This window comes from Drosophila gunungcola, chromosome 3R, assembly GCF_025200985.1.
Source record: "Drosophila gunungcola strain Sukarami chromosome 3R, Dgunungcola_SK_2, whole genome shotgun sequence".
Taxonomy (NCBI): domain Eukaryota; kingdom Metazoa; phylum Arthropoda; class Insecta; order Diptera; family Drosophilidae; genus Drosophila; species Drosophila gunungcola.
Window position 1 is genome coordinate 7,414,144 of NC_069139.1, and position 25,065 is coordinate 7,439,208.

The 25,065-nt window shown below is 49.3% G+C and overlaps 9 protein-coding genes across 11 annotated transcripts; 5 read left to right on the top strand and 4 right to left on the bottom strand.

The window, feature by feature from the left end:
* The first annotated feature begins 489 nt into the window (after positions 1 to 489).
* Positions 490 to 1,465, top strand: LOC128255845 (trypsin-1). The gene is made up of 2 exons (XM_052985624.1): positions 490 to 944; positions 1,001 to 1,465. The coding sequence occupies exons 1-2, from the start codon at positions 564 to 566 to the stop codon at positions 1,364 to 1,366; spliced, it is 747 nt and encodes a 248-aa protein (XP_052841584.1). The 5' UTR covers positions 490 to 563; the 3' UTR covers positions 1,367 to 1,465.
* Positions 1,466 to 1,994: 529 nt separating this feature from the next.
* LOC128255767 (vacuolar protein sorting-associated protein 16B) lies at positions 1,995 to 3,531 on the top strand. The gene has a single exon (XM_052985513.1). It carries the CDS (start codon positions 2,040 to 2,042, stop codon positions 3,381 to 3,383), a length of 1,344 nt encoding a protein of 447 aa, XP_052841473.1. The 5' UTR covers positions 1,995 to 2,039; the 3' UTR covers positions 3,384 to 3,531.
* LOC128255625 (uncharacterized) lies at positions 3,465 to 11,665 on the bottom strand. The gene is made up of 15 exons (XM_052985333.1): positions 10,901 to 11,665; positions 10,114 to 10,739; positions 9,498 to 10,047; positions 8,682 to 9,214; positions 8,307 to 8,617; positions 7,708 to 8,250; positions 7,339 to 7,642; positions 7,050 to 7,277; positions 6,857 to 6,989; positions 6,674 to 6,789; positions 6,444 to 6,613; positions 6,303 to 6,384; positions 5,998 to 6,237; positions 5,471 to 5,938; positions 3,465 to 5,412 (listed from the first exon to the last, which is right to left on the bottom strand). The coding sequence occupies exons 1-15, from the start codon at positions 11,163 to 11,165 to the stop codon at positions 4,024 to 4,026; spliced, it is 5,958 nt and encodes a 1,985-aa protein (XP_052841293.1). The 5' UTR covers positions 11,166 to 11,665; the 3' UTR covers positions 3,465 to 4,023.
* An 89-nt stretch (positions 11,666 to 11,754) lies between these two features.
* On the top strand, positions 11,755 to 14,243 carry LOC128255706 (protein claret segregational). The gene is made up of 3 exons (XM_052985407.1): positions 11,755 to 12,134; positions 12,191 to 12,831; positions 12,901 to 14,243. Exons 1-3 carry the CDS (start codon positions 11,891 to 11,893, stop codon positions 14,140 to 14,142), a joined length of 2,127 nt encoding a protein of 708 aa, XP_052841367.1. The 5' UTR covers positions 11,755 to 11,890; the 3' UTR covers positions 14,143 to 14,243.
* On the bottom strand, positions 14,147 to 15,346 carry LOC128255818 (3'(2'),5'-bisphosphate nucleotidase 1). Its single transcript, XM_052985582.1, has 2 exons — positions 14,841 to 15,346; positions 14,147 to 14,787 (listed from the first exon to the last, which is right to left on the bottom strand). Exons 1-2 carry the CDS (start codon positions 15,217 to 15,219, stop codon positions 14,246 to 14,248), a joined length of 921 nt encoding a protein of 306 aa, XP_052841542.1. The 5' UTR covers positions 15,220 to 15,346; the 3' UTR covers positions 14,147 to 14,245.
* Positions 15,347 to 15,697: 351 nt separating this feature from the next.
* On the top strand, positions 15,698 to 16,945 carry LOC128255828 (electron transfer flavoprotein subunit beta). Of its 3 annotated transcripts, none has more exons than XM_052985603.1 (4): positions 15,698 to 15,797; positions 15,856 to 15,909; positions 16,037 to 16,771; positions 16,832 to 16,945. In XM_052985603.1, the coding sequence occupies exons 2-3, from the start codon at positions 15,859 to 15,861 to the stop codon at positions 16,745 to 16,747; spliced, it is 762 nt and encodes a 253-aa protein (XP_052841563.1). In that variant the 5' UTR covers positions 15,698 to 15,797; positions 15,856 to 15,858; the 3' UTR covers positions 16,748 to 16,771; positions 16,832 to 16,945. The 3 variants fall into 3 exon arrangements, with proteins under 3 accessions (XP_052841563.1, XP_052841572.1, XP_052841554.1); XM_052985612.1 differs by having other exon boundaries at positions 16,836 to 16,945; XM_052985594.1 differs by having other exon boundaries at positions 15,699 to 15,797; positions 16,037 to 16,945.
* A 157-nt stretch (positions 16,946 to 17,102) lies between these two features.
* On the bottom strand, positions 17,103 to 19,072 carry LOC128255804 (caspase). The gene has a single exon (XM_052985557.1). It carries the CDS (start codon positions 18,844 to 18,846, stop codon positions 17,839 to 17,841), a length of 1,008 nt encoding a protein of 335 aa, XP_052841517.1. The 5' UTR covers positions 18,847 to 19,072; the 3' UTR covers positions 17,103 to 17,838.
* A 449-nt stretch (positions 19,073 to 19,521) lies between these two features.
* Positions 19,522 to 23,869, top strand: LOC128255651 (uncharacterized). Its single transcript, XM_052985352.1, is given in 9 exon segments — positions 19,522 to 19,768; positions 19,859 to 19,951; positions 20,429 to 21,022; positions 21,329 to 21,667; positions 21,731 to 21,937; positions 22,001 to 22,542; positions 22,604 to 22,679; positions 22,741 to 23,395; positions 23,398 to 23,869. Coding segments are annotated over 9 exon segments (2,931 nt in total). The 5' UTR covers positions 19,522 to 19,606; the 3' UTR covers positions 23,661 to 23,869.
* Positions 23,819 to 24,971, bottom strand: LOC128255778 (D-beta-hydroxybutyrate dehydrogenase, mitochondrial). The gene is made up of 2 exons (XM_052985525.1): positions 24,824 to 24,971; positions 23,819 to 24,759 (listed from the first exon to the last, which is right to left on the bottom strand). The coding sequence occupies exons 1-2, from the start codon at positions 24,937 to 24,939 to the stop codon at positions 23,865 to 23,867; spliced, it is 1,011 nt and encodes a 336-aa protein (XP_052841485.1). The 5' UTR covers positions 24,940 to 24,971; the 3' UTR covers positions 23,819 to 23,864.
* Positions 24,972 to 25,065: the final 94 nt, after the last annotated feature.

Sequence of the window (25,065 nt, forward strand, 5' to 3'; positions counted from 1 at the left end):
GATTCATAGAAAGGCTCCAAAATATCTCCGCAGACCGTTGGACTTTTACTATAAAACTATTCTTTGAAAATGACGATAATCACAAAAGCCAAACAAAAAAAAAAGAAAATGTCACAGAAACTAAACTATAGTTACATGAATTTCAAACTATTGGTTATGAAAAATGTCTTAATAAGATGACGGTACAGAAATGAAACAAAAAAAAATTAATTTATTAAATTAGTACTGATACATGAACACTGTCATACAAATATGTGGTTTAAAAAGATACTCAAGAAGAAATGTAATCTGATCAAGAACATTCTTAGCCAACATTTGATTCACTTACTATGTGTATACTTTAATTAGCCCGTTTCTTAATAACTTATAGCACGAACGTTTAGTAATCTGCTTGGGAAGACAGTTATGAGATAAGCGAAACTTCTTCCTAATTACAAAATAATGGGCACTTATTGAAATGCTTTTTCTCATTATTTTTCACGTTCCTCTGTACTTAAAGTCTGCCTTAACCGCCGCACATTCCAACTTTAATAGGATTCTTTCACCGGCTGGGCTAAGTGTAAATGATGTGCAAGTTATTGCTGATACTTAGCTTTTCGCTCAGCCTCTCCTATGCGGAAAATCGACCAGACCCACGCATTGTTGGCGGATTTCCAGCTGATATAGCCAACATTCCGTACATAGTGTCCATCCAACTGTTTGGGATCCATCACTGCGGCGGTTCAATCGTCAGTAGGCAAATCATTTTGACTGCTGCCCATTGTTTGGGTGGAGTGTCGCCCCGTCTGCTGAAAGTAAAGGTTGGTGGCACTTCGCGGAATCGCAAGGATGGAGTACTGTGCTCAGTGGCCGAGGTGCACAGCCATGAGAAGTACAATGCCAAGACCATGGACTATGATATCGGAGTGGTTCGATTAACCAAGAACCTGACATTGTCCAATAAGGTTTGTGTTTCCCAACCTTAGATGGTTTCTGCCCACTGAAGAGCTTTCCTTTTCAGATAAAAGTTATACCTGTGAGCCATAGCACGATAGCAGATGGCACTTATGCCACAATTGCCGGCTGGGGATTCAAGTCCATGAATGGCGTTCCATCGGACAGTCTGCAATATGCCCGAGTTCCGATCGTAAACCAGACCGCCTGCAGAACTTTACTGGGCAAAGGGGTCACGGATCGGATGCTTTGTGCGGGATTCCTGCGCGGCGGCACGGATGCCTGCCAGATGGACTCCGGCGGACCCTTGTCGGTCAGGGAGCAACTGGTGGGCATCGTGTCCTGGGGAGTGGGGTGCGCCCTGGCCGATAAGCCCGGCGTTTATGCACGCCTAGATGCGTTGTACCCCTGGCTGAACAAGTTTATAAGCTAACTCACCTAAAGATAATAACTTAATATTTGTTTTTACGAGCGTGAGACTAGCGCACAACAGCAGCGCATGGGCGCATTAAAATAAAAGCTTTCACTTTAACTGCCTGTATGTAGATTTGATCGTTAAAATGCATTGAGGCTCGCAAAAATGCCAAGAATTTATTACCATAAAGTTTTAGTGCTACTAAACTTAGCTTCCAATTTAAATTTCTGAGTCTCGCAAATTTTTCATTATTTTCTTTCATAACGAAGTTTGATATTCTTGATTCTTTAACTGCCAATTCGAAAGTTATTTAAATGTCATTCGATTGATTCTTAGTATTTCGGTTGCCACTTTGAAAATTCGAATTCTCAAGCTTTTTTTAAAAGCTGAAATGTATTAGTTACAGATTTTGCCAGCAATTAAATTTAATTCAATTAATTAATTTTTACTCCACAGAATTAGCAAGTGTTTTTATAAAGTTAAATTATGTATTAGATAAAGATTTTACCAGCAAATAAATTTTCACAATTATTTTTACATATAGTGATGCAAAAACGTTTTTAAAAATTAAAACAGTTAGATTTTCAACAAATAGTGTGACCATGTTTGGAAAACCGTGAAATTGAAACGGTATATTCCCTGCTTTAAGTTGCGGGCACACTGGTCAAAACAAAAAATAAAAATAAAATTAATGGACCTGCAATTCGACAGCGAGACGTATTGGAACCGATCCTCTCGAGCTGCGTTCAGCTTCGACGATGAGGACGAGGTGGACCTCGCGCCGGACTTGGCCAGCAATGGCATCCTCGCCGACGACACGATTTCGGAGGCCAGCTTTAATAACAGTGCCACCCTGAATCTCTCGATCAAATCCATTTTGAGCGAGGATGCCCTGAAACTGGTGCTCCAAGAGCAGGCACTGGACGACCGGGTGCTGCCCAAGGGTGTTTCGCCGGAGGAGGAGCTCAAGCTGTTGCGTCGCCAACTCCAGAGCACTCTGTACAGTCCGAATCTGGAGGCCACGGCCCAGAAGTTGTTGCAGGGCAAAACGGCTCCTTTGGAGATGTTCAAGTCGCTGCAGGAGAAGCAGCAGTTGCTGGACACCCTGCTGGCCCAAGGTGGTGGTCATGCCGTCATCACGGTGCTCCTCTTCCTCAAGCGAACCCTAAATGCGTTGCAGTTTCATGCGATTCTGAGGGAGCGTCCCCGGGCCTTGGAGCAGTATCTGAGTTATCTGAAGGAGAGCGGCGATCTGGCCAGTCACATAGAGCTGCTGCAGCGGTTCGGCCGCCACCAGGAGGCGGCTCTCAAGCAGTTCCAGGCTGCCCTGGCGTCTGGTGATCTGGGCACCAGGAAAAAACATCTTCAACTGCTAGCCGATGCCTATGCCACTGCGGGCGTGGGTATCATACCGCTCTACGAGCAGGTATTCCACGCCGCCTTGAAGATGCAGCAGCTAATGGAGAAGGAGACGGGCCTGGGCAAGCTGCTCCGGGCTCAGCCCACGCCCGTTGAGGTACTCTATGCCTGCTGCCAGGCCAACAGCAACTGGAAGGAGCAGGATATGCTCAAGCCCATATCGCCTCAGCGATTTGCCGCCGATCAGCAGATATCCGCCGCTCAGTACGAGTGGACGGCCCTCAACGAACGGGCACAGGCCCAGGCGTATGCGGACCTGGAGTGCATATTCGAGCGGGTGCCCAGTTGGCATCCCCTGAAGACCAAGCAGTTCCACATCAGCTTCGACCTGACGCTAGCCGTCCTCCGTCTCTACGAGTTGCAGGCTCCGTCCACCGTTCTGCAGCTCTTCCTCTCCAAGATGGGCAATAGTGGCGAGAAACTGGCGCTGGCCCGGCGGGTGAAGTGCATCCGGGCGGTGATCGATGCCATGGCCGGGCTGAAGCAGCAGCAGGAACTGCAGCAGCTTAAGGACACCCTGCCCGAGCGATCCGAGGAGCAGTTCTACTGCGAGAACGCCCTGAAATCCTTGCAGAGCAAGCGCTGGACCACCGACAACATCAAGCTTAAGCTGTAGAACCATCATCATCTCTCTGCTATTTGTATAAACGTATTTTATTGTTAATCATATATATGTGTATATAACTAATATTAATTCTACTCTGGTTTTATTAAATTATTGCAAATCACAAGCTGAATATCGAATAAAAACAAAAAAATCTGTATGTGTATATGTGTATATCCTGCAGCCTCCTTTTGATCTGTTCGATGAGCAGTTTTGGATTACTTTCTTTCGGTTTCAGATTTTCATTTAGTTTATTGAGTAAACAAATAAAAAAGCAGGCGTGGCCAATGACAAACAAAGCGTTACAAAAATTGGATTCTTTAAACAATTTGTTTGTCTTAAATATTTCGTTTAAATAACAGCGCTGTATAAAGCATTTGATGTATAAATAACCGCAAACAACAATTATGGTATATATATATATAATTAGGCGTAAACATGTAGGGGAAGTGGGGGGATCTGGGTGTGTTTTTGTGTGTGTGTGTGTGTTAAGGGCAGTCCCCGGTTCTCGGGCCGATTTTACAACGAAACATATTAAACAAGACAGACGACAAGGACGGGGCCCTCAACTGATACATGTCGAACGGAAGTTAACAAGATCCAGGACCTCAGCCGGAAAAGGAAACGGAAAGGGCAAGGGAAACCACCTTGGCTAATTGGCAGCCTCGCAGTCCGAGTAGCTGAGCAGGCGCTGGCACAGGATCGTCTTGAACTTGACCGTAAAGCTATCGAATATGACATCGGTGTCCTGCAGCTGCTGCTGCTGCTGCTGTTGCTGGTGCTCTTGACCAGCCGCCTGATTGCTATCCGCCGCCGCCGCAATGAGCTGCTTGAACTTCTGGTTGAGATTCTGCTGCAGGGTCGTGTTGTTGTTGTTGAAGTAGAACACGTAGGCCAGCTCCAGCAGATAGTAGTCCAGATCGCCCATGAAAAAGCGCTCGCACTCCAGCATATCGAACTTGCGCTCCAGGAAGTGCAGACACAGGTGATAGATGAGGTGCTTCAGGTCCGATCTCCTCAGCGGCACATAGCCCGTGTCCTTGCTGAAGTACTCGAACAACTTGAGGGTGCGCTGGGCGGAGTCGCAGCTTTGCAGGCACAGCCGGAAGGCTTCCACGAAGCGAAAGTTGAGCATGCAGATGCGTATGCGGTACTCGTTGCGATTTGGACGGGCGCACTCGCCGATCTTGTCGGGATTGTACAGCCCGTGAAAGGCGTACAGGCAGTAGTGGATGTAGTGGCGCAGCTGCTGCAGCGACGTCTCGCCCATTCCCTCGCTGCTCTGCGTAAAGGTGCTGGCATCGTCGTCGTCATCGGCTCGGTTCAGCAGTTTCTCCGCACTCGCGGGCATTCCCGAGCCCAAGGTCTGCTCCGGCAGCGGCACGTAGCTCTGCTCTTCGGGCGTGTAGTCCATGTCCATTGAGCTGTGGGCATCGCCCAGCACGGGCGCATTGTACGAGAAGCTGGCGTCGTTCTGACTCAAATTCTCCAAACTGCTCAGCATGTCGTCCGAGTCCTGCCCGGTGGCCGCGTGCTCCGTGCTGCTCTTGTAGTTCGGCGTGCCCACGGAGTAGCGCTGGTCGAAGCTGATGTTCGCTGGCTGCAGGAAGTGTGGCTGATATGGTGGCATGACCTTCAGATACCTGACCGCATCGTGGTCCAGTCGGATGCGCGGTCTCGGCAGATTTATCTCCACGGGTGCCTCCACGCACTGGCTCTCGAAGCGCATCAGTCGCTTGGTGGTCGGCAGGCACACCACCCTCTGCCGCATCCTCTCCACGCTGGGGCCCAAGTCCCGGCCGCACTGACCGTTCGAATTGCCGCCAAAGGCTCGCACAATGTGATCGGTGGTCATGACCAGCGTGAAGTCCGCACCGCAGTCCACGTACATCGGTCGCTCGATGCTGTCGATGGGCGAGGGCTTGAGCACCGCCCGCCGATCCTTGTCCTCGGTGCCCAGTTGGTGCTCCAGGTTCTTGCCCCACGTGTAGAGCGTGCAGCTGGAGGAGATCAGGCAGAAGTGGAACAAGCCACTTGAGATCTGCAAAGTTAAAAGTAATCGATCAGACTTATAAGTGACATATTCCAATTTAACTAACCTGCAGAATTTGACCTGCCACCTCGCTGGTGGACACCAGATGAGGCGTCAGGTGCTCCGTGGGATCCGGTTCGGTGGCAGCAGCTGGTGCAGGAACTCCAGTGGCTTGCGGTGGTGCCGCCTTAAGTATTTCCGGCTCTCGCGCACATGCCGGTGCAATCTTCTCCGTAGCATCTGATGGCGCAGCCTCGCTCTGGTCCTCCTCACAATCTTTGGTCTCGCTGGGCGCCTTTGGGGTGGCCCCAGACACCACCGCGGCATAGGATGTGGTGGGCTCCACCAGGACGCTGGCACTCGGGATGGGTGCCGGCAGTAGGGTAGCCTCCAATTGCTTGCTCAACAGCTCGCGCTGCTGATTCTCCTCCATTTTCTGCTTGGCATTGGCGCGTCGCTTTATTTGATTGGCCAAACGCAAAGCTTGCGGCGAGCTGCCCCATGTGTAAAGACGATCCTTTTCGTCTACAACTAACTGTGGAGGCATAGGGCAGGTAACTTTAGGTAATTTCAATCCCAATCGCAATAGCTTACATTGGTAAAAAATTTGGTGTGTATCAGTCTTAGGCTGCAGCCGCCCACTTCGAGGCGCACTGGCAGGTTCGTCTTGGTGTCCCCGTGATCGCTGTTGCCGGTGCCCAGCTGGCCAAAGTGATTGGAGCCGAACACGAAGAGCTCGTTGCTGCAGTAGCTAGCCTCCATGTAGCTGCTGCTGCCGGATGCTCCGCACAGCACCAGAGTGTGCGCATGGCCCAGCGATATTTGTAAAACTTTCTACAACACGGGAAGGCAATTTAGTAAGGGAGTGAATGTGCTAGTCACTGGACCACTCCACTTACCTTAAACTTGAAAAAACTGACTAGTTGTGGAGTAGCTATATTCTCGCAGCTGCCCTGACCCAGCTGGCCATAGACGCCCCATCTGGAAAGAGTGTAGTTATAAGCTCGTGTGCATAGCAAGCAAAACAGCCTTTGACTCACCCCCACATATAGAGCTTGCCATCCGCCACAGCCGCATTGTGATATTGGCCCGCCTCGAGCATCGTTATGTTCATGCCATCCAAGGCCGTGACCAGCATCGGTTGCAAGGCCATCTGCATGTGCCGTCCAATGCCCAGCTGGCAGAGATTGTTGTTGCCCACTGAATAGAGCTATACGAATGTGGGAACATTAATAATCTTACAGTTTCAAGTTCAAGTTTGGAAACCTACGCCATTATTAGTTAGTATAAGTGTGTGCTGTCGTCCACACTTAATAGCGTGCACTTGCAAATTGAGCTGGGAAAGGAGATCTAGGCTTTTCACAGCATGCGCTGGTTCAGGTGGCTCTGAAATAATGATAACAATCATTTATATTAAGCTACATAAATTATGAAATTGAATGCAAACACAAACCTGTTGACTTTTGAGCACTATAATAACTGGGAATGCCACTGGAGCCCCAGAAGTAGGCGGTTCCATCCACCACACAGGCGCAGTAGGCACAACCAGCTGAGATCGGTTTGAAACGCGATGATTCAATGGCAAACTAGAAGAAACAAGCCATTTAGTCCCAAAACTAGAAATAAATATAGCTGTAATGACTTGCCTGATTGTCTTCATAGTTGATACGGAAATTGGATAAAGCATTTACAATAGAATCATGCTTCACCCGCTGGGATTCCATATGTATGAGCACGGCCAAATATGTTTCAATGAGACTTTTGCAAAACTCAAACAGTTGGGGATTATTATCGTTGGAGATCGTGCAGTCGCTGCTGTGGGATACAATGGGTCGTAGAGCAGGAGAAAAGGGATTCAGTTGCCTAGCCAGGCGCTAAAAAAGATTGCCGTCGATTAAGATACCAAATATTAATATAAACATTGAATAAACTTACCTGCAACACACATGGTCTTATGTGATCCAGCTTCTCCTGGATGAAAGCAAAGTAGTCCATGGACACATGCGGCAAGTAAGTTATTGTCTCCATGAATATATTTTCGCTTAGATTGTACAGGCAGACGTTGAGCTCGTTGTACCAGCCAAACTCCTGGGCCACCACGCTGATCAGGGCATTGAAAGTGTCCAGACAGACACCACGTACTTTGGCCAGTATAATGGCCGACGAGAAGAGTCCACTTTGGCAGAGAACAATGCTCGTCATGTTGGTGTGATATTTGCTATTGGTCACCAGGAAGTTCCTATAAATGGTTATTGAGGAGGTGTAATAAAAGGAACCAAAGCTATTCTAATTTCTGCCACTCACCACAGCGGTATGTAGTTCTTATCATTCACTGCCTTCTCGGCCATCGTGATGAGCAGCAGGTTGGCCAAATGGAACTGCGATGAGGGCGACATTTGAAGGGCGCTGATTGACTCGTCCACCCCGTAGTGATAGTCGCTGCAGACGGCGCCGCTGATCACATCCTCCTGCGTCTGTTTCTCGGGCAGGATCACTCGCACATCCTCCGAGTGCCGATAGGTGATGTCGCCCAAAATGCCCTTGAGCAGCGGGTGACCCAAGTAGCGCGATCGCAGCAGATATGTGGACTTCAGGGCCATGGCGCTCAGTTGCATCAGGGCGTACGTGTGCCCATACATGGCCAGTTTCAGTGCTGTGCGTATCGGTTTCACTCGGGCCACGTTGTACGTGAGCAGAGCCTGGGTAATCTTCTTCCGCCTCAGCAGATAGTCCCCAGCGAACTCAATGCACTGCTCGAAGGAGAGGTCGAAGGTGTTGCAAAAGTCGCGGCACTGATTGAACTCGTTCTGCAGTGCGGCATCCAGAAACAATTCAAACGGCTCCTTTCTGCAAGTCACATTTTAGATTTTAATCGCCCCAAATGTTATCAATTGAAGACCTACCTCAGCTGTATGGTATATACATTCTTGTTGGTGATCACATAGCTGGGATCGTAGTTAATCTTCGGGAACTCGGATTGCATGATCTCCATTTGCCGCAGCGAAAACTCACTGCTCACATCCGCCGTCTCATAGAACTGGATGTAGTCCATGGGCGTGTGGATGTCCTTCAGCTCAAAGGCCTTGGCCTTCTCCTCTTTGGTAAGGGTCTCTGGTTGGCCGGCGGGACTGCGGTACTGTGCCATCTGATATAAATGCAGCACAGTTTCGTGCTCGAAGCGAAAGAGACCCAACTGGGCTAGGTTATTAAAGCGCTGTTCAAAAGAAGAAGGGCATTAGCAAGTGGCCTAAGATGCTTAAGGACAATAAGGAGCTCACATCTTCGTCGGAGGTGTGGAGGGAAGCCATTGCACTGCTAATCACGCTTACGGCATTGATGGCACTGCTGGCCATCTCGCTTTGATCCAGGCTCGAGGTGGCCGTAGTCGTGGCACTTGTCGTATCACTCTTCTGGCCACTGACCTCCGCCTGCTCCAACTTCTCAATGTCCGCGTCCCGGTTCTCCTTGTCCGTGTTGGCCACCAGCGGATCCTCCAGCGACGAGGCCGCCGTGGAAATGGCCGAGTCACTGCGACTGTGCAGGTCCACGTAGTGAATGCCGTAGAGTATATTGGAGCTGATGAGTATTTCCTGTGTGTGCTTGGGGATCTTGTAAACGAACAGCGGCTTCAGACTGATGTCGATGCTGTGCACGGTCAGGCTGTGACTGTTGCTGTGCAGGGCACTCAGTAGGAAGGTGCTGCGCAGGCTCTGAATGGTGTAAAAGGATCCAGTGGTGGTACCCAGCGGCTCTGGCGTCACCGACGGCGAGTCCATGATAGCAAACGAGCCCATCGTCGAGTCAGGCATAACTAGAAGAGAAAGGATGGATTACAATGAGTCCAGTTTGTCGGGGCAAGACTTTATCTGCTTCTACTTGGTCTATCAAGTGTGAGAGTTGTGCAAACTCACCACGCAAGTGACGCTTCAATAGATGCAACAGTTCTCTCAAAACTGCACACCATTTTAAAAAAGTATAAAATACACAATAAAACGGCATTTCAAAATTAACACGGATAAACACAATGTAGGCAAGAAAATATGTTTAAATCGGAAATGGAATAAAAAAGTCTTCAGTTGTGTAAGCCTACGCACATTCATCGAACTTTTGCCGCTGATCGGAGAGGCGCATCTTGATGGCCTGCAGCTTCTTGGATCCCAGGCTCTTGAGCGAAGCTAGGCGGGCTCTTGTGGCGGGCAAAATGCCATCCATGCTGCCCGCTGGCAGTTGTTGTTGCTGAAAGCGGACGCCTCCCTGCTGATCGCCAGTTTGCCGGGCCACTGCCTCGCTGTAGGAAGGTGGCGCCGGCGGTGGTGGCACATCTGCAGTAGCATTTGCCTCTGTGGACTGAGCCGGGACGGAGGAGGATGGGTCTGCCGCTTGACTGCTGCCCGCAGCAGCATCCTCGCTGGACGGCGGTGGTGCGAAGACATCCTCCTCCAACTGGCTGCTATCTGAGGCCGGATCGGAGCTATTGCTCTGGCGGGCACCCGTTACAGCACTGCCCTGCTGCTTTCCCTGCACGGACATCACGATCTGCCAGGCTCCTTCGCGTGTCGTGGGTGAACTGTCCCCGGGATACACGTACTTAATAGCTTTCTGCTCTAGCAGGAGCTTGTATTGCTGCTTCAGTGAGGAAGTTATCTGAAAGCAGAAAACAAAAATCAGTTAGTGGTTAGATTTAAATTAGATTCAGTTAGAAATCCTTACCAACAGCATGACGCCATCGTAGGCCTTATCCTTGCAGATAACCAGACGCATCACAGATCCGTTTTCGATGGCAGTGCTCGCAATCATGGGACAGTTGGGACTCAGGCCCACAAAGCAGATGGAGCCATCCGAGTAGCCGATGATGGCCCTGTTCTGGCCGCTGTTGGTCTTCCACCAGACGACGGAGAGCGGATAGGGGCAGGTCTTGGAGGCCATGAAGAAGGTGGCCATCACCTGGCTGTTGCCAGTGGCATCGATGGGCTGCTGCTGCTGCTGTGGCTGTAATTGCGGCACTGTCTCCGCCTCTGATCCGCTATTCCGCACCAGCATGTGCTCGGGCAGATCGTGGCCAAGTGGTTCCTCCTCCTGCTGCTCCTCCTCCTCCTCCGCCTGTAGTCTAACTTCCTCCAGCTGGTCGGCCAGCTGATCCAGCGGCTCCACCGTTGGCTCGCCCAGGCCCGCCGAGTGGTTGGGGCACTTCTTGGAGTTGGGGCACTCGTGCGGACCCACAAAAGGTATGATGTAGGAGGTGACCTGAGTGGTGCTGTAGGAGGAGCAGGAGGCCAGGCCATGGCTTTTGTCCACCAGCGCCAGGGCGGGCACAATGTGCAGCGTGTTGTCGAAACCTGTTGATGGATGAACCAGCCAGTGGTCAGAAAGGAGTATCCATCGAGCGTTAAATCAAAACGGAGGAGGACGCAACAGAAAATCAATAAGCACACACGCACACATGAGGGCAAAGTAATTTTAGCAGCACCCCCCCCAAACGAAAGTGGGTGGTACTCACATAGCACCAGCAGCCAAATGCCCGCCGGATCGAAGCAGACGTCGTGGATGACGCGGTTGCGGAACCAGGATATCATCTTGACCACCTCCTGGCCGCAGGAGGCGCTGATGTAGCGCAGCAGGATCTCGTTGTCCTCGCTGACCAGGCACAAAAACTGCTTCTCGTCCAGACCCGCCGTCACCGCGGACAGCTTGCAGCTGAGGTTGGTGACCAGCGGGCGCAGCTCGAACATGCCCAGCTCCTTGAGTTCCGCGTGCCCCGACATCTCGAGGGGATTCGCGGTCGTGGGAGCGCACTATTGCAATTTTAATTCACAAAATCAGTGCGGAGCAAGGAGCTTTTTCCCCCAGTTTCCGAATGAAAACAAACTAGAGGTGGGCGCGTGAGACCTGCTCCTGGTCTGGCAACGCCTGTGTCACGCAACAATTTTCCAATTGGAATCCGATTTTCCGCACTTTTCAGATCAAAACCTATATTTTTAAGAGAGCGCGGTCTCCCTCTGCACTACTAAACTTGCAGAGACTGGAAAAATCGGAAAAAAAAATTAAATACAAAAGTGCCACAAACGTCTGGCAACGCCACAAGTGCTGCGCACAAGTCTTCACTTTTCAGGCTGCCTAACTTTTTGCCCCTGGTTTTTCACCACCAGCTCGATTTGTAAGTAGAAGTCACTATTTTTTACACCCTTTTGGGTGGTTTTCACTCGCGGAAAACCTGCGGTAAACACAAATCAAGGCGAAACGTCGTGCCCGATGGCCAGAGCTGCAGCACTGAAAACATCTGATTGGCAAACTGGAAGGGGGGATAGGTGGCAGCACTGTAATTTTTCTGGTCAAACGGTCACACTCTTCCAGCAATCGAAAATAACGGCGGGAATCGGCGGCGTCGCTTGTGTGGATATCAACAACGAAAAATCAATTGATAAAAGCAATTGCAACCGTTTGGACGAGTCAAAAATTATCTCTAAAATTAAGTAAAACCCACTTGATAATGGAATCTCGGTTGCCGAAACCGTCGGCCCTGAAAAGGCCCCAGATGCCGGTAAAAACCGTGCTGCCAACAGATCGCATTCGCGCAGGAGGTCCTGCAGGATTGGGTTTGGGATTAGGAGGAGGAGTTGGTGCACCTGGTAGTACCTTCAATGCCAACCAAACGTACTGCGGCAACTTGCTGCCGCCTCTGTCGCGCGACCTTAACAATCTGCCGCAAGTTCTTGAGCGCCGCGGTAGAATAGGTAAATACATTAGGCCCTTATCAAAGGACTTCCAACTAATCTTGTTTTCTGTGCAGCACGTGCAGCCTCGCCCGAACCCATGAAAGTGGGCAATCGGGCCAAGCTTAGACGCAGCAGGAGCGCCTGTGACATCAACGAACTGCGCGGGAACAAGAGGACCGCTGCCGTTCCCACATTACCCAGCATACCCAGTAAAGTTTCCCGTATGGCCAGTACAGTCACTAATCCCAGCCAGCGAACTGCACGGCCAGCGGTCACCGCCACTGCTGCTCCTCCCAAAAGAGCGCCGGTAACGCGTCCTGGTCCTTCTCGGACTGCAGCGCCAGCAGTTACCAAAGCCAAACCAGCAGGAACTGCAGGAGCATCCAGCACAGGAGCAGGAGGAGCATCCGGCACAAAGCGCATTGCCCCCTATGACTTCAAAGCCCGCTTCCATGATCTGCTGGAGAAGCACAAGGTGCTGAAAACCAAGTATGAGAAGCAGATAGAGGACATGGGCGAACTGGAGTCCATGCCCATGCAACTGGAGGAGACGCAGGGCAAGCTCATCGAAACGGAAGCCACGCTGAAGAACACCCAGACGGACAATGAGTGTCTGCAGAGGCAGGTGAAGCAGCATACCAAGAATATCGAGACCATAACTTCCACACTGGGCAGGACTAAGGAGGAGCTCTCCGAACTGCAGGCAATACATGAGGTGGGTTTTATTATTAAAAACAAAACTGCAAAACCTTTAAAACCTCAAAACTTAAAATTGTAATTACAGAAAATAAAAACTGAGCATGCTGCTTTGACCACAGAAGTCGTACATTTGCGCCAGCGCACCGAGGAATTGCTGCGCAGCAATGAGCAACAGGCCGCCGAACTGGAGACCTGCAAGGAGCAGTTGTTCCAGTCGAACATGGAGCGCAAGGAGCTGCACAACACGGTGATGGATCTGCGCGGCAACATCCGGGTCTTCTGTCGAATACGACCGCCGCTGGACTGCGAGGAGAACCGCATGTGCTGCACCTGGACGTACCACGACGAGGCGACCGTGGAGCTGCAGAGCATTGACATGCAGGCCAAGAACAAAATGGGCCAGCAGATCTTCTCGTTCGACCAGGTCTTCCATCCGCTCTCCTCCCAGTCGGACATATTTGAGATGGTCTCGCCGCTCATCCAGTCGGCGCTCGATGGCTACAACATCTGCATCTTTGCCTACGGCCAGACGGGCAGCGGCAAGACCTACACCATGGACGGAGTGGCCGACAGTGCGGGCGTCATTCCGCGCACGGTGGATCTGCTCTTCGACTCCATCCGGGGCTATCGCAATCTGGGCTGGGAGTACGAGATCAAGGCCACCTTCTTGGAGATCTACAACGAGGTGCTGTACGATCTGCTGAGCAACGAGCAGAAGGACATGGAGATACGGATGGCCAAGAACAACAAGAACGATATCTATGTGTCCAACATAACGGAGGAGACTGTCCTGGATCCCAATCATCTGCGCCATCTGATGCACACGGCCAAGATGAACCGGGCCACCGCCTCCACAGCTGGCAACGAGCGCTCCTCCCGCTCCCATGCCGTTACCAAGCTGGAGCTCATCGGACGCCACGCCGAGAAGCAAGAGATCTCGGTGGGCTCCATAAACCTGGTGGATTTGGCCGGCTCAGAGTCTCCCAAGACGAGCACCCGCATGACCGAGACGAAGAACATCAATCGCTCGCTCTCCGAGCTGACCAATGTGATCCTGGCGCTGCTGCAGAAGCAGGATCACATCCCGTACCGAAACTCCAAGCTCACGCACCTTTTGATGCCCTCGCTGGGCGGCAACTCGAAGACCCTAATGTTCATCAACGTTTCGCCGTTCCAAGACTGCTTCCAAGAGTCCGTCAAGTCGCTGCGATTCGCCGCCTCTGTGAACTCCTGTAAAATGTCCAAGGCCAAGCGGAATCGCTACCTAAATAACTCGGTGGCCAACAGCAGCACGAATAGCAACAGCAGTGGCAGTTTCGATAAATAACAAACTCTTAACAATTGTCAAATTTTCTAACCTGTTATTGCTTAATTTATGTGTTTACTTTAAGTGCAAATAAACTAATAAAGTGCTGGAATCGAATGGCATCTCACTTGGCTCCCACTGCCGCCCGGACCTCGGCGGGTATCTTCTCCACCAGTTCGGCATGGTTCTGTCCCAGGCTAGCCAGCACTCCCTGACGATTCACGTGCTCCACATCCGCGTGGTAGGCGTAGTGCTCGCCATTGATGTTGGTCAGGGTGCCGCCTTGGGCCTCCAGCACAGCCTCGGGTGCGCAGGTGTCCCACTTCTTGCAGCCCGGCGTGGCAAACACGTAGGCATGGGCCTTGCCCTCCAGAAGCTGCAGCACCTTAAAGCCGGCGCCTCCAACTTTCAGGACCTCTGTGGATGCGAAGGCATTTAGAGCCTGCTGGTGCAGGGCATTGGAATGCGAGCGAGTGGTGGTTATGATGAACTGGCCGGGTGGAGCGGGCACCGCTGTAAATCCTCCCGTGCCCAGACCCTTGAGGCCCCAGATAGTGCGGCCCAGTTCGCCATCGGGCTGCTTGTAGAAGGGCTGATGGATGATGCCGCCCACCGCAGCATCCTTGACAGCTATGCCAATCAGTACGGTGACGTGCTCCACATGTCCTAAGGGGAAACACTTTAATATCGATAGTGTATCGGAGATCTCTGGATCTTACCCTGTGTATACTCTGCTGTGCCGTCCAGGGGATCCACCCATATCACAAAGTCCTCGGGCTTCGCATCCTTCCACTCCGCCGGACAGCTTTGCTGCAGGAATCCTTCATCCAGCTCGGTGACCAGCCAATCGTCGCAGACGTTCAGGTCGGAACCACCTTCCTCGCCAATAATCTTCACTGTTGGAAACTTTTTAGCCAGCGAAGCAATAATGCAGCGCTGGGCAGAGCGATCTGCCTCCGTTTGGGGGTCATTCTTTCCTTTGTCCACTATACCCAGGTCGCCTTTTTTGAGCACATCACGGATGATCCCGCCAGCCCGCTTGGCCGTGCTTATCGAGGACGCCATGACTCGCATGATCACCGGAGCAGTAGCAGCCATCTTTATCTTATTTGTTTTGAGATATGGATTGGATAAGGGAGATCTTTTCTAGATTGGAATGGGATTGGGATGTGTTCACCGCTGCCGACGAATGATTATGGTGAAAGTACAACAGCTGAGTGCGGCTAGAGAGGAGCAAAAACCGCTAATAATCGTATGTGGGAGTATGTTGCCGATATTTTATATTTACCGATATAAATATTATAATATTTTAAATTTACAATGCTTTATAAATTGAAATCTTGTCAGGAACATCGTTTTTTCTTAAGTCTTGTAGAAACATCAAGATAAGAGGTATCTATAATGTAATGCAATGTATCTATAAGAGGTTTCTATAATGTTCAATTGAATAAGAAAAAACAACACACAAATGGGAGACCAGCTAGAAAAGATTTTAAAAGGTCGCATTAAAAGTTTGTGATGAAACATTTTTAAGTTCAAATATTTAAACAACTTTGGCTTTTTCTGGCCATAAATAATAATCGGCTAAGTAGTCTGGCAACGCTGTAGGCACACAAGACCTTTGGACCACCCGCTCCCCCGCCGCCCACAACTTAGTTCGTTTCCATCTTGAAGAGGTAAGTTCTTGAAATTAATACTGTAAGTAATTTTTTAAATAATAAACACATTTTGCAGAAAATGGCACGTGTTTTGGTTGGAGTTAAGCGTGTGATTGACTACGCCGTCAAGGTGAGTTTTTAGAAACAGCCTGTTGCGTTGTACATCCCATATTTTTATCACTTGTTGCGCTCCGTTTTGCGTAATCGCTTTAATTAAATGGCAATTAAAGTAATTCCGAACCTTTTCCGATGTCCAGGTGCGCGTCAAGCCCGACAAGACCGGCGTGGTCACCCAGGGCGTGAAGCACTCCATGAATCCCTTCGACGAGATCGCCGTGGAGGAAGCGGTGAAGCTGAAGGAGAAGAAGCTGGCCGAAGAGGTGATCGCCGTCTCCGTGGGTCCTACCCAGTCGCAGGAGGTGATCCGCACGGCCCTGGCCATGGGTGCCGATCGTGGCGTCCATGTGGAGATCCCGGCTGCAGAATACGAGCTGCTCCAGCCCATCCACGTGTCCAAGATCCTGGCCAAACTGGCGCTGGACGAGAAGGCCGATCTGGTGATCCTGGGCAAGCAGGCCATCGACGACGATGCCAACCAGACGGCCCAGATGACCGCCGCCGTGCTGGACTGGCCGCAGGGCACCTTCTGCAACAAGATCGAGAAGACGGACGCCGGCCTGACCATCACCCGCGAAATCGACGGCGGTCTGGAGACGATCAAGACCAAGATACCCGCCGTTCTGAGTGCCGATCTGCGCCTGAACACGCCGCGTTATGCCACGCTGCCCAATATCATGAAGGCCAAGAAGAAGCCGCTGAAGAAGGTGACGGCCAAGGATCTCGGCGTGGATATCTCGCCGCGCATCGAGGTCGTCTCCGTGGAGGATCCTCCGGTACGCCAGGCCGGAGCCACCGTCGCCGATGTGGATGCCCTGGTTGCCAAGCTGAAGGAGGGCGGCCACATCTAGATCCCCCTTCTCAACTAGCAAATTGTGAGCGAAAATTCTACGTTTTTTATTAGTTAAAGTTATCAGAAACGTGCATTTATCCAGCCAGGCTTTAAAATTCTACCCATCCCCCGTGTGCTTTAAGTGAAATCTAAATTGGAATTTATTTTCGTTGTGTCCAGCTGTAAGAATAAAGTGATTGTAGCCTCTGAAATCGTACAGCCGGGTCAGCCAATGACTCGTGTCGTCTATTTTTCTCTGTCTGCCGGTGGTGATGCCTTTTCAGGAAATCCCGCTCAACTTGACGCCCCAAAAAACAGGCGACAGGGTCAACACCCAATGGTCATTGATTTTCCATTGTTTTTGATCGTTTTTATTAGCGGTAAACTTGAAAGGAAAACATTTGCTAATATGTATTATATAAGAGTACAAAATGGTATAAAGAGGATAGTGTATATGTTGTTCATAAAATTCTCAACTACAGACTATGTTTGTTTTTGTTTCGGACGATCATGACACACATGCTTATTATATATAGATATTTATGTGTATACACATTTAAAAAAGAGAGTAAATCGGTCTAAGGTAGATATAGATAAGGGTGGGTAGACTTTCCTGATTAAAAACTGAAGAGGCAAAATGTATTTGTGGGGTAAATGCAAGCAATTTGTTCTTAGATTAGATTCAAATGACAATTTTGAATTTCGAGATCGTTTTTTAACTAGGCAAGTCAAATAAATAAATTTTAAATGTTTGGCCTAAATACTTGTAGTTCAGTTTTGTATATGACAAAATGTTAAAAGTCTCTTTCATATCTTATTTTTATAAATCTACCCAACCTCCTGTTAATTAAGAAGGGCAAATGCGGCCATAGTAAATGCCAATTGAAAGATACATAGTGCTTAAATAAAATAAACGGGCAGTAGATAAGGTTCTATTGTTCATAGCGTCCAATCTTGTCAAGCTTTTGGCCAGGCTAAAAGTGTTTTTGTGAAAAAATATGCAGCTTTGACCGATAGCCAATAAATGTTTATCATAATTGCTACTACTACCCCTTCCCTCTCTTATCACACTCCGCGTCGTAGCCAGCGCCCAATCCACACCAGTAGCCATCAAACCCGTCCAGCTGGAACCGACTGCTTGTCACGGAAATGCAGAATGCGCGTCAGCATGGTGGTGATGCAGGGGATCTGCTTCTGCTGGTGCATCTCGGGGGTGTCCGGGGTGCAGGACTCGAAGTCCACGGCCACGCGTTGGCACACAAAGGTGAGCAGCGTGAGGATGTCCAGCCGTTTGCCATTGGCCGCCAATTCGGCGCACAGGCTCTGCATGAACCAGCTGCCGCGGGTGGTGTTGCGCCACGAATAGAAGCCCGGAACGGTGGAGTAGGCAATCAGGAAGTCGGCGTGCACGGGTATCTTGTAGCTCATCGACGAGTCGCCATCCGTTTCCGTCTGGCTGCGCTGCATGGTCACTCCGCCGTCCAGCCGATCGCCTTGACAGGCCTGGATGAAGAACAACTTGGGCTTGCCGGCCAGAGAGGGACAATGGTTGGCCGTGAAGAAGCTCCAGATGTTTTCCAGCTTGTACTGCGTGTCCTTGGCATAGATGTAGCCCATCTCGCCGTGCGACAAGATGGCCACCAGGATGCAATCACTGTCAGCGTGATTCTGCGAGGCTGCATACTCAATCGTTCGCAGGATGTCCTTGTAGCGGCAGTCCTTGTACACCGTCACCTCGAAGTCCAGCTGCTTGAGCACCCGGGTGAGGTTCTCGCAGTCCACGTTGGTTCCTGCCCGGGATTTCAGAGTAGGCACCTCGAAGTGCTCATGGTTGAAGATCAGGGCCTTGCCGCGATTCTTGTGACGCATATTGTACTCGGCTGCATGGCGATCGGTGACCATTTTGGCCACATTTTTGCGGTAGCTGGAGGAGGGTGAGCTGTACCCATTGGCCAGCTGCCCGATGGCTCCGGTGCCATAAGGATGCGAGGATCCTGGGACCAGTACGCTGTTGCCCGCTGAGCCCGCGGAACCCAGGGCATCGGTGTGATCGTCCGGATTAGAATCCACCCTTATTCCCACCTGATCCCCGGATTCTCCATTGTTGCTGGCGTCCATGACGAAATTCCCTCCTTGAGCCTGTAAAAACTGATGAGTCACAAACACTTCGAAACTGGTTTTACAAATTCCGTAAAAAACTAAACTGCACGACAGCGGTAACAGTGCTAAGTTCTGGAGAAAAGCCGTGTTTACGCGCAACAAAGACAACTAGTGATTAACTAATTATTTATTGGCTTTGCTTTATTCTTCAAGTTAGTATGACCGCAGATGAGCAGTTAAAATTATGCCATATAGCGCCTGAATTAGGGATGAGACTTTCAAGTCGTGTCACGAAACGGAATTTGTACAAGCAAATTTGTACATCGAATATTTGTTTTAACGATTTTAATGCTAAAAAGGGTTTTTATAAACTCTGTTTAATCAGTGATCAGAACCTGTCCAACTTCTTAGTATTTTACCTTCTTACCTTTTGCTTAAATTCATAACATACACAACATTTATGCATATAAGAACATTTTGCGCGCTTAGTTTGATTTAGAATAACAATCAAATAAAATTATCCAGAGCTGTGTTAAAAACTAACGCAGCATCCATGGAAAATTTCTTTCAGTGTAAAAACACCCTTGATTTCAGGAAAACAAAATCGTCCTTTGTTTTGTTGCGTGGGACCGCAGCATATTTTTTAAAAAATCCAGCAATATCCCAAAAAATACAGGAAAATACTGCCATCTGCGCGGCCACACTATCAGAAGGTTTGAGACGCACTGTTAAAATCGTTGAATTGTTCCATTTTGTTTAAAAATAAAGAAAATTGCCAATGTTCTGGACACCAGAGCATGTGGAGAGCATGCTGGATGTGCTCAAGACCTCCACAGATCGAACGGTCATTTACAAATGCCTGGTGAAGCTGCGTACCGATCTGGTGAAGGACAAGAATGGCATTGTTTTATTTCGCACTGCTGGGGGCGTTCACATCATGGTGGGTTTGCGGTTTGGCAGTCACTGCCTTGCACCACATAGGATCGTGATTCAAATCGATTTTTAAATGTTAATTATTTGCGTCTTCAAGGTTCGTTTGATCACCAAGCTGAATGAAAAGATAATGGAGGTGGTCTTGAGCATATTGGGAAACTGCTGCACTGACGAACAGGCCTGCATTGAGGTAAGAATCAAGCTCTCCAAGCCATATATTAACTAATAAGTTTAAATTAGTATTTAAAAACTGTATTAAATTAAATTATAAGGTAATACTTTTTATTATCTTAATTTATATTTTTTTAACCAAAGACAAAAACCCAAATATGCTTTAAAAAGCATGTAGTAAGAAACTATAGTTATAAATCTAAAAAATGTCTAATAATTAAAAAAAAAAATATTTTACAAAATTTATATATTAAAAATGATAGCATCAGGTTATAACTTTAATATGCAAGAAACAAATTGTTTAATATATCATACCATTATATATTTTTAATAGACATTATAAAATATTTTGAATGTTTTTTTCCTCTAGAAATTCCATTTTGTGTTTAAAAATTTTATATAACTCCCTTTTATAAGATTCTAAGAAACTGTTTTTATTTTTAGAAAACCAATAAAAAAACACTTGTATATTAACAACTTGTTCTCCTCTTTCCAGGCCGTTGAATGCAAGGTGATTCCCCCGCTTGTGACCATTCTCAAGACCATACCCAATCCACTGATCCAATGCCGCGCCTGCCGGATGCTGGGAAACCTGGCCAAAAGCAAGAAGGCATCCCAGTATCTCAACGTTCACTACGCGGCCATTGCCCCGGCCATCTGCCACATCATCGAGTCCACCAGCGCCGTGCAGACCCGCATCATGGCCTTCCGCGTCTGTCGCTTCCTCCTGGCCAGCAGCCAGTTTCTCAAGCACTTTCTCGTCTCCAATGGGTTCCTGCAGCTGATGCGCATCTTCCTGGCCGTGATGAAGAACAATGAGGCTCCCAAGGAGCCCGCCCCAGACATCGAGGTGTCCACGCTGATTGGCCTGAAGCGGAACCAGCACCGCGAGAAGTACTTCGAGGAGGTGGCCCGAAATTTGGAGGGTGTCCGGAGTGACATCTTCGACTACCAGATGCTCAAGAACGCCACGCGGAACTGTGACTATGCTCTGCCCAAGGAAAATGAGGCGGCTGTGGAGCTGGCTCTTGAGATTTTAAAGTGTCTGGTCCTGATTTCAGCTCAGCAAATTGGCATGAAAGCTTGGGAGGTGAGTCTTTTTAATCGTTAGAAAATTAAATAGATTTTTATAAATATGTTTAATTTTAATCAGCATTACAAGGAAAGCCGATCTAGCTATGCAATTTAGTCTCTTAATTTTAAGGATAAGGATTTTTTGAACAACTTATTGCCGAATTACTTTTTTAATTTTAATAAAAACGGACAACGATATCATTTAAGCTGCCATAGATACGATCGAAAAATTCAGCGAAAAATCTTTATAATCCAATATAGTCGTCATATAGAATATTTAATTTTGCTGTTAATACTCAAATATTCCATCTCTTTTTTTAAGTCCATTTCCCGCAACACTTCGCTGGCCTCGATTGTGTGCTTCGTGAAGGAGGACGGCGATCAGCGGGCCTCGGCCCTAAAAATCCTTTCGAATTTCTGCAAGGATCCCTGCGCCTTCTACATGCTGAGTACGGCGGATGCCATTGTGGCCGCCTGCGAAATGCTCATGGCAGTTAACATGGCAAAGCCACTGAACGAAAGCGAAAACCGGCATTGCATCAACATCATATTGACGCTATCGACGGATGCCTGCAGTCGCTCAAAGATCCGAAGATGTGGAGCACTGCGCAAACTGGTGGCCATGATAAGGGACTCCAACTCACAGAGCGAGCGATCATCGGTGAGTCTAGTACCTGACTAAATGCCAGCTTAAGATTAATGGTAATCTTTCCTAGTTCAACAGCTTTTCCACATACTCAACAACTTTCAATATGACAACATAAGCATGGAGCTTTTGCTATATGAGGGCTTGGTGCCCATGCTGGTGAGGGAATTGAATGATTACCTGACCAGTGATGATGAGCATCACAAACGTAGACGAGAGGAAAGGCTACAAGGTGGCAAGAAGAGAAAACTGACGGATCCCACAACGCCAGAGACGCTAAGCAAGGTGGGTATAGTGGCTAAGCTCATTAATTTAATTACCTTTAAGTTGAGTTTTTTCCCCTCAAAGTTCTCAAAGACGCACGAGACCTCGGACTTTGACTCGCCGAGCAGTTCACCCAGGTCTTATCGCACCACCAGTCCCTGCAGTTCGCGTAGCATGTCGCCGGTGTGCAAAGATTTGCTTGCAAATGATGACGACGACAACTATTCACCGGCCTGCAGTGACGACGACGAAGACGAGGATGACAGCACATATACTGGCAGTGGGGATACTAGGGATCGCCGCATAGCCGCCAATCGAGCCCAGGCATCGAATGTCTTGGATATATTGAAGCTAATCGACGAGGGTAGCGAGCCCATAGATGACCCGCTGTCCGACAAAGAGGATCTCGAGGAACTCAGCTCGGATGTGCCGCCCAAGCTGGCCCAGTTTCGCAATCAAGCTGGCGACACCATCGACATTATCGAGAATCTAATTTATCGCATTACGCTGATGGTCAACAAACGAGTGGAGCTGGGAAAGCCAGAGACATTGGACACCCTGATAAGAGCCATCAACCTATTTGGGGCCAACAATAATTTCTCCAATGCCCTGACCAATATTCTACTGTGAGTTGACATGGCAAACTAGAGAATCTAATATAATGGTTTATATTTAATCCTTTTGCAGGGAGAGCCAGTTCTTTGCCCAGATCATCAAACATGGCGTGGTGCATCAACTTTACCAGCTCACCAAGGTGGAAGAGGTGTGTCATAAACTTATTTCTAAGCGATCGGGTTTTATAAACCCCCTATCTTATTTTTTAGATGCGCAAGGATGGCTTTGCCTTTTTGGAAACCCTAACCAATGTGGGAGAATCCAATTATGGCAAGGAGGAGCTGGTGCGTCTACTACGCTGCGATGATGTGAATGCCCAGCACAGAGCAGCCATTTCGGTGGCCTACATTGTCAAGAGCCATCGCTTGCTGTATCAGTTCCTGTACGACGGCAATGCCCTGAACCTGCTGTTTGATCTTATGCTGCGCAAGAAATGCGATGACCACTATGCCAATGAGGCTGTGGATGCAGTCACCTCAATGGCCCGCTATACCCTGGGCATTGCTTTATCCGAAGCTGAAGCTGAACCTGTGGAAAGTACGGCCGGCATTTGTACGCAGAAGCTAAGTGAAACTGCGCCACTGCACGATAAGTGCGACATGAGATTTTTGGTCAGTGGAGGGGCCGAGGATTCCACCCTGACCATTGGCTTCAATAAGGAACTGCTCTGCGAGACCAGCGAGGTGTTCAACAAAATGCTCAACAGTGACTTCCGCGAAGGTCACCATGGCGAGATTCAACTGCAGGACTATACGGCCAGTGGATTGCGCTACTTTCTGCATTTAATCGTGTGCCAAGAGCGGCATCCCACCGAACCGGACTACCCAGCCCTGCTGCAGGCCTACGAGATGTCGCGCGTGTACATATACCCGAGATGGAGGCCATACTGCAGCAGCGACTCATCCAGTTCCTGGACGCGCACAACTGCCTGCGCCTGCTGGAGTGGGCGCTGAAGAACTACCATGCCGAGCTGACGGAAACGGCCATCAGCTACTATCTCTGCTCCATGCTGCCGGCACAGGAGAAGCTTCAACTCTTTCGGGCGGCCGAGGACTCCACCTATGCCACCGAGTGGTTCCAGCTGCTCAACGATGCTGTTTTCGAGCGATGTCGCAGCACTGGCTATTAGTAGACAACAACACCATCACCATCACCACCTACACCACCACCACCACCACCACCTCCACCTACACCTCCATCTCCCAGTTATGATCTGTGATCGTCATTCTTTCCGTATTCAGCTCGATCTATTTGCCACAGCCCCTGGCCAAGTACCAAGTATTCCAATGTGCTACAAGTGTATATTTAAAATGTATAGACTCTAAGTTTTGACCTAAATCTTCTTCTGTCTGTTGTGGGTGGACTCGTAGGTGGGCATGGCGCAGAAGCGCAGGGTTAGCCAATCCACCAGTGGAGTGGGGCAGATCGAGAAGAGCCAGCGGTAGAAGCGATATCGACGGGGCTCCTCGATGTACAAGGCCAAAGGCTGTGAGCTGGTCAAGGCATCTTTGAATTTGGCCAGCAGCGAGTCGTTCCTCAGACGATTGGGTGGCTTGAAGCCACTCAGGACTTTCAGGTAGCCATTGAAGGCCTCAAAATAAGTGTCATACAGGGCATGTTGCTCCTGGCTGAAGGCCTCGCGCATCTTCTGGGCATGTTGCTGCTGCCTGGCTGCAATGTTACTGTCCAGGACAAAGGATCCCGGTATGAAGTTGACCACCTCCAGGCCATACTGCTGCAGTTCCACTCGCAGGGCATCCGTCCAGAAGCGCAAGGCAGCCTTGGAGGCGGCATAGGGACCCAGGGCGGGAAGAGCCTGCAGGCCACAGTGGCTGGTCACGTTGATGATCCTGCCCTGCTGCTGCCGAAGCAGGGGCAGCAGCTCACGGGTCAACCTCATGGTGCCCAGCAAGTTGCAATTGATCTGTGCCTCGATCTGCTCGGGCAACTGCCATTCGAATTCGCCAAAGCACATCACTCCTGCATTATTTATCAGGGCGGTCAACCGGTAGCTAGTATCCTTGGCCAGTATATCCCTGAGTTCCTCATGAACATGGCGTATCGAATCGGGCTCCAGTAGATCCAGTTCCAGCGTGTGCATCCTACTCAGCCCCCCATTGGATGGGTTCAAAGCCTGCAGCAGCTGGGCTCCATCCGATTTGAGATTGTGGCAGCAGGAAACCACTGTCATGTGAAGCGATTCATGGCAGTAAACGGCCATCGAGTGCCTATTTAAGGGCAGATATCAGGCTATTTAGTTACTTCAACTGGTGCCCAGTTCAATTACCTTACCCCAGTCCCGAGTCGCAGCCCGTGATCAGCACCACATGTCGGCTATCGACCTTCAGCTGCTTCCTACCCCATCCCAATGTTCGTCCCAAGGCGCGAAGAAATTGACTACCGCTCATATTGCCAGTTCTCGAGTAACTGAAACAAAGATCCGATTTATGCCTGCACCGAAATTAACAGATTCGAAAAAATGCAAATTAAGGCAAACCCGAAAATGAATATATGCATTGTGTATATACGTATAT